General features: G+C 44.6%; 1 protein-coding gene across 1 annotated transcript; it reads right to left on the bottom strand.

Moving 5' to 3' along the window:
* Positions 1–8761: 8761 nt before the first annotated feature.
* Positions 8762–9670, bottom strand: LOC133902971 (glycine-rich cell wall structural protein 2-like). The gene has a single exon (XM_062344300.1). The coding sequence runs from the start codon at positions 9627–9629 to the stop codon at positions 8949–8951; it is 681 nt and encodes a 226-aa protein (XP_062200284.1). The 5' UTR covers positions 9630–9670; the 3' UTR covers positions 8762–8948.
* Positions 9671–12347: the final 2677 nt, after the last annotated feature.

Here is a 12347-nt window from a genome sequence, read left to right as displayed (position 1 = left end):
AGTGCAATCTTCTGTGGCTACCCCTACTTCCCTAGCTATGATCATAGGAGTAGTTCACCATCTGGCATCTGGTACTGGACCACACCCCCTATGGCACATGCGCTTGACGAGTAATATCTCATATTATCTCATTTATTCCCTACGTTGATTCCATGAATTTGTTTGTCTAATGATTCTTCTCTACACAGCTGACATGGGCCAACACCCAAATGCACAGGGCATACCTAGACTTCACAGCGTAGTTCGATGACCTCTTGGTTGGTGAGGTGTGGTGGATACCGTACACCTATGAGGACATACTTAGATGTGCTCCCATGGGTCTATCTTCACTGTGCATGCGGGACAAGGACTATTGGTTGACGAAGAAGGCCATCATCTTTGACATCTTCTTTGAGGATTACGCGTCGCATTGGGTGATGAGCTAGTTTGGTCTGCATCAACAGTTCCCCTGACCCCTCTTTGGATCGTGATTGCTCATGTGCATAGATTATTTTTCTATTTATTGTTTTCAATCTTCATTCATGCACCATACCTCATTTAATAACTTGTCTTGCAGGATGTCACGGAAGGGTATGTCGACTACTACCCTATGGGGGCCACGTATTGACCCATGGACAAAGCACTAGGATGATGTGCTGGAGGACATCTTTGATGAGGATCAGCCCCACTATGATGAGGCTTTTGCAGAGTATCTGGCTTGGTTTCTGCCTCAGACATGGACTAGGGTCACTACAAACTGTTCGAGGTGCTGACTTATGTGCCGCACATGTGAGACATGAACCTGGTGCACAAGGACTAGGCACGGTTGTTGGTGTATGTTTCTTCAACACCAATAATAGTTGTACCTTAAGTTTAAATTTAAAAGAACTTGTGTTAACCTATGTAATGATTATTGGCAAAGGGACCTTGTAAACTAGATGGAGGTCAAGGCCGCTACTAGTTGCCCGTGGCTAGGCCATGGGCTAAAGGCTCTTCTCCTTGAGATGCATGGGTCGTTCTACATGATCTATGAGATGGCAAGAAAGATAAAGAATATGATGTCTTGTAGGTCCAGTCTGGCCATTGTTCCGCCATCCCAGCTACTCGGCCAGCTCGCACTCCTCCTATTTGGCCTTCTCACCCCTCCTCAACATCGTCGACCACTGCTCTGAGTACTAACCTCTTAGCAATGTTCATGGCTTGGCCTCCCCTGCCCCCATATCCTACAAATGCTCCCCACTATGGTGGTAGTTCCTCCATGCCCTCTTACACTGATGTTAGTGAGCACTACGATGACAGCTCCTTCAGGCCCTCTTACACTGGTGTCGGTGAGCACTACGACAACAACTCCTCCAGGCCCTCTTACACTAGTGCCAGTGAGCAGTATGACGACAGCTCCTCCAGGCAATCTTACATAGATGTTGGATGGTCCTCATCCCGCTCCCCTACCAAAGAGTCAGGTACCTTCATCAAGAATAGATTATGTACTTCATAAAGTTCGCATTCACAATTGGTGCTAACATATTTTGCTCCAAAAACTACATGCGGTGTTTGATGATTTTGACAACATAAACACTATAATAGAGTACCTAGAGTGCTTCATCAAGGAGGGCTCCATGCACCAGGGAGATGACTTTGACACCTTCCTTGACCCGGGTCATATGCACGATGAGATCGAAACCCTCCTAGTTAGGCAATGCATCTCCTGTAGGCACGCAAGCGACCTAGGAGGAGTACACGATGCTTGCTCCTAACAACCGGCCTTCATGAATACTTGTCCCACCGAACCCACTCACGTACTCAACGAACCATGTGAGAGCATGGGCTGTAGGGTGCTAAAACTGTATGAAAATAAGGGGATCATTCCAAAGCAGGGACAAATTTAGGGTTTAGGGAGAACTTTAGTGACTATATTACTTATATCGTATATTTTGCATATCTTATTCTACTATCTTAGTATCCTATATCTGGTTTATTTTTCTAGCTTTAGTCCCCCATCAATGTCGCAACAGAGGACTCTAACCAATCATCCTGTTTAAATAGAAAAATATATGACGGAGGGAGATAAATAGCGGACTCAATTTTCTTTTTACTTAAGGACACCTTACAATTACTTCAATTCTAATTTAACTAATTTGGTATAATTGTTTCATTTCTTTTTATGTTACATCTTACTAGGGTGCCGTAGATTTCTAAAGGAACCACCCCCTCAGGGTGTCTCATTGGCATGAGCGTTCGTTGTGCTCCCGTGGTCCTACTCTTCCGCACCTACCAATTCCATATTATGAACTACACTACTAACATCGCATTTATCAATGATAATCTTTTCGCTTCAAGGAATGGATCGGCGTGGTGAGACCGTCGTTCAATGGGGGATTGATTAGAGAGGCTGAAACCAAATGGGCGTACGATATCAGGATGGAGAAAGCATTCCAGAGGCAAAAGGCACATCGGGAGCGGCAACAGGAACATCAACGATGAGAACAGAAACACAAGCAGCAGGCTGAGGAGCTTCAAAGGTGGGAGGAAGAACGTTGGCTCTGAGAGGACATTTGAAGGAGGTAGGAGGCTGAATTTCATAGGCGTGAGGAACTACTTTAGAGACATCAAGCGCTCATGCGTCGTCAGGAAGAAGAGAAGTGCAAAGCGGCACATGAGTGAGGGGGAAATATCCCTACTCCACACAGTAGAATCTAGGTTCTATCCCTGGCATTGTAATATTAAATCATGTACCATGAGCTTTGTATTAATCATAGACATTTACCTTTGTGAATAAAATTGTTGGCTTATACTCTCCTCGTCCAATAAAATAACTTTTAAAATATCTCAAAAACAATGAATTTGAAGGATTTGATTACTCAATATTCGACTAGAATAAATTCACAACAATTCTAAATAAATCTAGAATTTTCTATTTCATAGTCATTCCTAATTTAATTTTGAAAATTAAATAAATGCAGCTACTTGTCGCCTTTTTAATGGGCGACATGCACCTGTCGTCCATTGATCAGACGATAGGTACCGAGGCCTGTCCATGTTGGTGAGCCACATAGACCTGTCTCACGTTCAACAGGCGAGAGGTTCATGTCACCCTTCAGACATGTGACAAGAGTATAGTATACAATTTTTCAAAACGAGCGTATATATTTGCAAAATCTGGTTTTAAAAAATATAAAAATAAAAAATTCAAAGTTCTATGCATTGGCTTGAGGGCAAGCCGAGCCTTAAGGTGCTGAGAATGTTAGTGACTTGGTCTACATTGGAGGTGGGCCAGCATCATGGGCTCTGGGCCATGGCGACTCCTTGCTGTTCGACCGTGCACTACAAAGAGCCAACACTGTTTGGCCATGAACTACAAAGAGCCAACACTGTTCGGCCATGAACTGGAAAGAGCCAACAGGAGCAGAAAGGAAGGCATGGAACATTTTTTTTAATAATGGAATAGAGTTGCTCATATCTCGGCATCTACATCTGAAGATGTACATAGCCAATACTTATTGTAAAGTTGTAGCCATTGGCTAGATAACCCACTAACAAATGACCAAGTGTTTACTTTAACACACAAAGAAGAAGATTATCCACAAATTCTGTTGCTAAACCTCCATTCTTGTTTGTCGATGACCAAGTGTTTACTTTAACACACAAAGAAGAACATTATCCACAAATTCTGTTGCTAAACCTCCATTCTTGTTTGTCGAATATTATTGTGGTAGTGTCCAGAAGGCGACATGCTGTGTACATTGTATCCTACTCCTCCATCTTTTACAGGGAGTGCCCAGAAAATAGGTCCAATGAGTGCCTTTGAAAAAACCTGAATATAAGAGTTAACTTTTGTTTTGTTAAAAACCACTTCATTTCGGCTTAACCAAAGTATTCAACATAAAGCACCTGTCCCAACCAAAATTAGCCTTGTTAGCTAAACATCTATCCCATTTAATTATGACCCAAACATGTTGGATATGCTGCTAAGTGAATGTAAGCCAAAAGTTATCTAAACTGCCCTCTATAGGAACTTAGAAAAATAACAATCAAAGAATAAATATTGAATAGTTTCAAAACTGCTAAAAAATATATTTCTCATTTCCATGCCAATTCCTTTTTAGTAAGTTATCTTTAATTAGAATACCTCCTTTATATAAATACCATAAAAAGATCTTCATCTTATGGAGGAGCTTGAGAGTTTCCATAAGTAGCAGTCAGTCTCTGAATAACACTAGTGTCTAGCAAAGCCTCTTACATCGAACTGACGATGAAACAGACTTCTCCTCCATTGTTCATGCTACTGTTCCTCTTCTTCCTCCCTCTAGCTTCTCTCCTGATGTCCCTCTGGTCTTTCTTCTTCGAATCCTTTGCTTTGCTGTCTATCCATTACTCCAATTCTCTCTCATAGTTGTACGCTGAACCTTGTACCAGTTACATTGGTGACATGGCGTATTGCTTAGGTGTTTGGGTTGCTAACAAAAGACCCACATACGCACTGCCGCAGTCGCCGCGCGCTGGGAACTACGCTTCAGCACGGTTTGCTCCATCGCACACCGCACATGATGAAACTCTGGTCGTCACAAATGCATCACACTGACAATATTCAGATGAACCTCACGACCAAGATTTGTCGAGACTGCATCGTCTCTTCCAAATGCTCTAATCAAACAAATAACGACTAGTCTGTTCCGTTCCGCCCTTCTCTGACTGATCGACCCAGTGGGCTGCTGGTACGGCACACCAAAGCTCGAGTCCCTGGATGCAACATGCAAGTGGGTGACAGCTCCGTTGAAATATGCGTTCTCGTAGTCTGGTATTCGGCGATGGACATATGGGATCGTTACCGTGAGGCCAAGCTCGGCGAGCCATTAGAAGCCACGGGATTCCATATATCGATGTGAAAACACTCTCCAGTGTTCAGTAAATGTGTTTCTCTGCTAAGCATGATAGCAACAAGGGCAGCTATTCCCAAACACCACTTTATTTATTTCGCGCTGCCAAATACATGGAAACATAATAGTAGTCTAGTGTCCACCACCTCCGCCAGACCATGCCCATAACCAGAGAGCTAAAACCGGAGCCGGAGCCACCACCCCTTTGCCACCGTCACCGATTCATCCTCTGCTGTAATCACCTCATTGACCATATCCACAACTGGATCCGTAACCAGAGCCACCGCAAAATACGCTGCCTTGGTCACCTCTGCCACCACCACCATGTCCACCTCTGCCACCGCTAGCACCACCTACACCAGATCCCTAGCCAGAGCCATAACCCTCGCCTGGCCCATATCCAGATCCCGCACTGCCACCCCAGGCGAAGAGCTACAGTGATTCAAAGGTATTTAGCTGAATACCTAATCTTTTTGGCAAAAAAAGTTCATGTATATAGTGTGTATTCAGCTGGTAGCCCTGCTGCCCCAACAGCCCACAACCCAGTTGACTAGTTGAGGATTAGCATGATCCATTCTTTTACATCGTATTAGGCTATTGGATATTGGGCTTCTTTCTCAGTTCTCATCATCTTATGTGTGACCAGACCACCAGGTCCAGTCGTGAGCCATCTAGGGAGACGCACGGCGCACGCCGCACGGCTTAGCTGGTTAGCTGAGGATTAGCAGGCCAGCAGGGCCCGACTTAATTCTTTCTTTGTTTCCCAGCTCTAATTCGGGAATAATTCGGCTTATCTGGTTAGCTGAGGATTAGCAGGCCCCCAGTGGTCGCACGGAACCACAGACTAATGTCTGACGGACATACGGTGGTGGCGCAGTTTGCCGAATCGCCAATGTCCTGCCGGTTGCCGCGAGCACGGAGCACATCTTTGACAACGCTTTGGTGAGTTTCAATATTAGCTCCACTGTTTGAGTGTTTGTTAACAAAGGAATAAATAGAATAAATTAGTTAGTTATTTTGATTAGGTAATGGCGTTATGCGATATTACGATTTGATACTTTCTAGATTAGTTCGGCTATTTATTAGTCAAGGAATATTGAATAAATAGACTAGATTAGTTAGTGCTTTTGACGTAGGAAATTTATTTTTTGTTTTTTCCAATGTGCGTACTAATTATTAGAGTTGTGACATGAATTAGAAGGCTATTGATTTGAATGCATAGGCTGAGCTTTCAGTTATGTTTTTTAAATAAAGAAGATTTCTCACATCATATTATTTACAAGCTTCTTAAATTGATACTAATTTTTTTTAGCAACGGCTAGTGTTAATATGGTCTTTTCTTCAATAAATTATGTGAAGAGTAAGCTAATAAATAAAATGAGAGATCAATACTTGAATGATTGCCTGGTAACATTTCTTGATGATGCTATCATAACTCGATCAAAATGTTTTTGTTTATTTTGTAAATTTATTATTTGGATGTCATCACTATGTCAAATATTTAATATTTGGGCTCTTGTGATCCTTCATAGTATTTTGCATTACTATTGAACATTTCTGAGAAACTTCAAATATCTGCCCTTAAAATTCTAGTTTCGCCACTTGCCACCTTGACCACCACCGCTACTCTGGTAGCCACCACTGTTGAAACTACCACCACCAAATCAATAGCCATAGACATACCCTTCTCTGGAACTGTACCCCAAATCAGACCGTCTGCCTTCACCACCGTTATCTCCACCACCACCACCGCCATTCCCACCGACAACACCTCCACCTACACCCATACCCATACCCATACCTCCACCTACACCCTCACCATACCCAGACCTACACCTAAACCCTTAGTCCGATCCTCTAGCACCACCAGTTCCACAACTACCGTTGCCGCCGCTGTCTCCTCCTCCTCCACCGCCACCTTCCCCACCAACGCCATAACCAATGAGCTTTGGAGCACCGATGGTCATCCCTACACTTAGGAGGACAAGGATGGCCAGAGCCAAATGCTTAGTAGTCATCTTTACCTGCCGAGTAGCTACACTGCAGAAGTTATGTGGTGAGAGTGAGGACACGGCTGGTTGGGGTATTTATAGGGCGCTTCTTGTGCGTGCATGGCTCACCGAATGGTCCAGAAGATCAAGGCCACAATGCACGTACGTCGATAGAGTTTGGACGTGTTAGGTGTGAAACGAGGACCAGTGAGTGTAGTGCTAGTGGTTTCCGCCTTGCCGGTCGCATTTCTTTACGTTATCGGCCGGCGGAGTGATGTTACTTGTGTTGGGTATGGATTGCTTTATGCTCTCTTTTTGTCTCTCACTTTTTTGGCAACCGAATAATTGATGTATGTATCGATGAAGCTTTACAATATGCAAATTCACATTGGCTTATCATTGGGCACTCATTTCAGTTGCTACGTTCACATCAACAACAAATTAAGCTTTCAGTGGCAAGCAGACACATATTTCAGTTCTAGAGACTAATGAATCATGGGACAAAATTTGATTTTTTTTTCTAGCCACTGACTGGTACAGATGATCCATACATGAAAGCTGAATTCAATGGTACTATCGCGAATTCGCGATTGCAAATGGAAGTTTGTATAGTTCTCCGGTCTGCTGTCGTAACACGTAAGGGACAAACTAGCGGAGCAGAGCAGTTCGCAGCAGAAGTGGAAGACTTAGAGAGAGTTCACAGCACCAGAAGAGCATTCAAATAGCGTACCAAGTAATCCACAATAGTGATGTCAGATGATGTGCCAGCTACAGAAGAGAAGTTCTAATGTCCACACAGGACTGTTTAGGGATATAATAAACCCTAAAAGGTTTGATTAGTACATGACTCAACTAAAAAAAAATTCAGGGCAGAGAAGAACAATAGTAGAATTCAGTACGAATCCCTGATATCTGTCAGGAATTGCATCATGCTTGGAGCTTTGTCAACTCCTGCCGGAATTGAACTATTTCCTGCAAGATTCATATAAAATTCATTTGAATTCTACGTTCCAATCATGTCCCAATATCTGGTCGGAGATCGATCTTCTCCGAATTGCTGCACTAGAGAAATATAAAATAGCGAGCAGACATTTTTCAGTGGAATTGGAGGACTTCGAGAGAGTTCCGGATGAGTAGCACTAAAAATAGTATACCAAACCAACAATAGTGATGTCAAATGAGAAGCCAGGGCCCAGGAGATAATTGAAATGTCAATGCAAGAATGTTTATAGCTATTAGCCTATATATTTGATTTATTGATTGGCACATTATTGTTGCGATCGACAACGTGGACTCAACTCACATAAACGCGCTAGGAAAACGAAGAACACTGAAGCTTGTGGCGCAGCTCAACTTGCGCCAGTTTTCTCTACTCTGTTACTCCCTAGTTACTCACGTTCTAGCATCAGCATACTCGAATGCCATTTATCCGAGTCTTGTTGTCTGACACAGAACCTACAAACGTACTGATCTCTAGTACTTAGACGGTTTAAAACAACAAGATTGATTCTTAGCAATTGCTAACTACAAATAAAATGTTCAGGGCAGAATGAACAGGAATGGGTGTTCAATTAGATCAGATGATATAGAGGAAATTCATGTTGTAAGAACATTAATCAGTAGATCACCAGGCTTGTAGAGACTAGCTAGCTAGAGATGGAACTGAAGTTGTGCCTGGTGAGTTTATCCATGGACTGCAACAAGATTCTAGCATTAGGAAACTGGATGTGCCTTGAAAATGTTGCAGCACTACTGAGAGCAAGTTCAGCGTGAATCTGGAGGTCAATGGAAACTCTCCTTCAGTTGAATATTTTTGCCAGGTTGACATGTACCGTGAATCGTGTATGCTTCCACATCACACTTCGTTATTTAAGTAAACTGTTTGTTCCATATACAAACACAGAAGTGCTCATGATATAATTAATTCCATATGTCGCTTTATTTATTTCTTAGTCCTTGCCAGTTATGTAAAGCAGCAAGGCCGGTACAAAGCTTTAGCTACTTACATACACTCAAACAAGCTTTCTGTAAAGCAGTGAGACAAAGTCATCACTGATGACACACCTGTAACTATATATTTTCGTAGTTGACTCTGAAAATGAGCTTAGTAGTGTCCATTGCCGCTGCCACCGCCGTATCCAGAGCCAGAGCCAGAGCCATAGCCATAGCCAGATCCTCCACCTTGTCCGCCACCACCTCCACCTCCACCGCCACCGCCACCGCCACCACCTCCGGCGTAAGTACCACCCTGCCCAAAACCTCCACCGGACCCATATCCAGAGCCATAGCCTGAGCCGCTGCCGGACCCACCGCCTTGGCCACCGCCGCCGCCACCACCATGCCCACCTCCACCACCAGTAGCACCACCTCCATAGCCAGAGCCAGAGCCGCCTCCATGGCCATAGCCAGCACCGCCGCCTTGACCACCACCACCTCCACCCCCTCCACCGCTTCCATACCCACCAGCACCACCACTGCCAGCTCCGTAGCCAGCGCCTTGCCCAGACCCATACCCAGACCCTGCACCACCGCCCTCACCGCCACCACCACCACTTCCACCACCATGTCCATACCCACCAGCAGCACCTCCACTTCCACCTCCTTCACCATATCCTGACCCAGACCCATACCCAGATCCACCATACCCACCACCACCGCCTTCGCCGCTACCACCGCCGCCACCTCCTCCGCCAGGGCCGTAACCCAGCTTGCGGGTTCCAGCACCGGTGACCATGCCTATAGTAAGGAGGACGAGGATGGCAAGAAACAGATGCCTGGTCGCCATCTTGGCTGCTAGCTAGCTCGGTGCCGGTGTGTGTGACTTGGTTGTGTGGCGGAGTGAAGTGAAGTTGGTCTATTTATAGGGTGCAACCGTGCATGGCGCGGTAGCTCAGTGTCTCTGCATGGTCCAAAACCATCAAAGGCTTGCACACGTGGAGTGTGGACTCTGGACGCGTAGGATGCGTGTGAAACGAGGACCAGGAGAATGCAGTAGTTCTAGTGGTTGTTGGCGCCGCTTTTTGACGTTTGGGAGAGCGGTGCCTCAGGCTACTTGTTGAGCTTTTTTCTCTTTTGCTTTTTTTGCGAGATAGAATTATTCGGTTTCTTATTGCATTCCGTCCATATTTCATGGTCATCTGAGGCTGTTTTCTTGATGGCGACTTCGATTTTTGACAACATCGATCGAATCAGTTGGCAGCTGAAATTGTTTATGTATTAGAAGTACACAGTGATCATGTACCACTGTCATTTCGGCCCTAGCTTCGCCCATGTTCTACCTCATCTCTTATCACTGTTCTCGATCCTTTGTCAAACAGCTGGCTGCATTGCGATAAGAATCATGAGGAACAACGTTCACATCAGGGCTATCCAGCTATAGCTAGACTTTGCAAGAGTCGTCTCTCTACAAAGAAACTTTTTAGCTGATCAGCTAGCTAGCAATTCGTATTAGCATTCCAAAATCAAAAGGTTACTTTGACCGAGGACCAATCACTCGTTCGTTTGTGCCGACTGGGTTCAGGCCTTGTCGTTTCCTTGTCGCCGCGCGCGAGAGCATCACACATGGACACGGCAAGTGTCTGTATTAACTCTATCTGCGCAAGTCAATCGTGTTCTAGAGAGATCGGACTCGGTGAGTTTTAGTTGAAAATTAATCTTGTTTTAGTATGTCTAGGTAATTAAGTTAAGATCAATAAGTATAGGCAAGTCGATGCATGAACGTAAGAAGTTAGTAAAGTTTTGGTTGGTCAGTTGCTATATACGTACTCATATAGAAGGTCTACAAATTCACGAAAGACACGGCATCCGATCAAGTCCGAATAGTCTTATACACGTGCATGTGTCCAAGTCGAGTAGAGTAAGGTCCGTAGAGTTCGAGTGAGAGTATGTATACTTGTTTGACAAAGTATGCGTGTAGGTGCACGAAATCTAGATACAAGTCAGAGATAACTTGCCTGACCGATCAGGTACTCGGGACTATATAAGCAAGGGCATGTAATAAGGGTTGAGATATCGAGTTGTGAAGCTCGGAAGTACTCGGTTAAGTACTAAGCGAGCTCGGATCTACTTGACGGAAGTTAGAGAGGAGAGAAATAAAAAAGTAAAAGCTAAGTTGTCGCGGCCTCGGAAAGCTTCTGTTCTTTCTTTGCTCTCGTCGAGTTTCTTTGCTCTTGTTTGACGTATTGTCCGTTTGCTTTCTCGCTGGGTGACTCACTTGATCACAGTGTTCGCGTCGTTGGACGTTCATGTGGTTGGACTTGCTGCTTGCTTGGACTAATCTAGTAGGGTGGTCGAGCACATACTGCTCGCTTGCCTGGTCGAGGACAAGCTGGTCGCTTGCGTGGTCGAGCGTGTAAAGGTCACATACGTTATCCTAGAGTCGCCAAAGCCAATAGTCAGTATCTGAGTCTATATGAAGATTAGAGCTAGAATTTGTTGAGAAGCCCGGAAGTACTCGGTTAAGTACTCAGGGAGCTCGGATATACTCGGTGAACTACTCGGCAAGTTTGCAAGTACGAAGAAAGGATGTGCAGCTATGACGATGATGGTGGCAATGCTGAGCATGTGTTGCTCACCAAAGCCCAATGGAGAGCTAAGGAGACGGATGAAGATGAGCATCTATTGCTCACCCGAGAACAATGAAGGGCTAAGGAGCAGAAGGATGGTGGTGACGGCTCTTGCAACAGTGGTGGATGAGACAACAAGAATCAAAAATTTGATAAGGCTAAAGTGAGGTTCTACAAGTGCAATGATTATGGGCACTTCCAGTGGGAATGCGAGAAGTTGAAGAAACAGGAGAAGACATTGTTTATGGCTGCAGAGGAGGATGACTGACTACCCGGTGCTACTCTAACATGGAGAAAACAAGATTAAGGGGAGTGTTGGAAACTAATCTTGTTTTGGTATGTCTAGGTAAGTTAAGGTCAATAGTATAGGCAAGTCGATGCATGAAAGTAAGAAGCTAGCAAAGTTTTGGTTGGCTAGTTGTCGCATATGTACTCGTATAGAAGGTATACGAGTTTGTGGAATACACGACAGCCGATCAAGTCTGAGTAGTTTCATGCACGTGCATGTGTCAAAGTATACGATAAGGGTTCGTAGAGTTCAAGTCGGAGTCTGTATGCTTGTTTGGCAAAGTATACGTGTAGGTGCACGAAGTCCAGATACAAGTTAGGGGTAACTTGTCTAGCCGGTCAGGTACTTGGGCCTGTATAAGCAAGGGCAAGTAATAGGGGTTGAGATATCGAGTCGAGAAGCTCAGAAGTACTCGGTTAAGTACTAAGCGAGCTCGGATCTACTCGACGGAAGTTAGAAAGGAGATAAATAGAAAAAGTAAAGGCTAAGCTATTGCGGCCTCAGAAAGCTTATGTTCTTTCTTTGCTCTCATCGAGTTTATTTGCTCTTGTTTGACGTATTGTCCTCCTGCTTTCTCACTGAGTGACTCATGTGATCGCAGGGTTCGCGCCGTCAGACGTTCACATGGTTAGACTTGCTGCTCGCTCGG

This window comes from Phragmites australis, chromosome 21 (assembly GCF_958298935.1).
Source record: "Phragmites australis chromosome 21, lpPhrAust1.1, whole genome shotgun sequence".
NCBI lineage: Eukaryota > Viridiplantae > Streptophyta > Magnoliopsida > Poales > Poaceae > Phragmites > Phragmites australis.
Note: the sequence above shows the minus strand (reverse complement) of the source record. Positions and strands in the feature narration are given on the sequence as shown.

Bases quoted from the DNA above. Each gene is read 5' to 3' on its own strand.
- LOC133902971 (XM_062344300.1), bottom strand. From the start codon at position 9,629: ATGGCGACCAGGCATCTGTTTCTTGCCATCCTCGTCCTCCTTACTATA.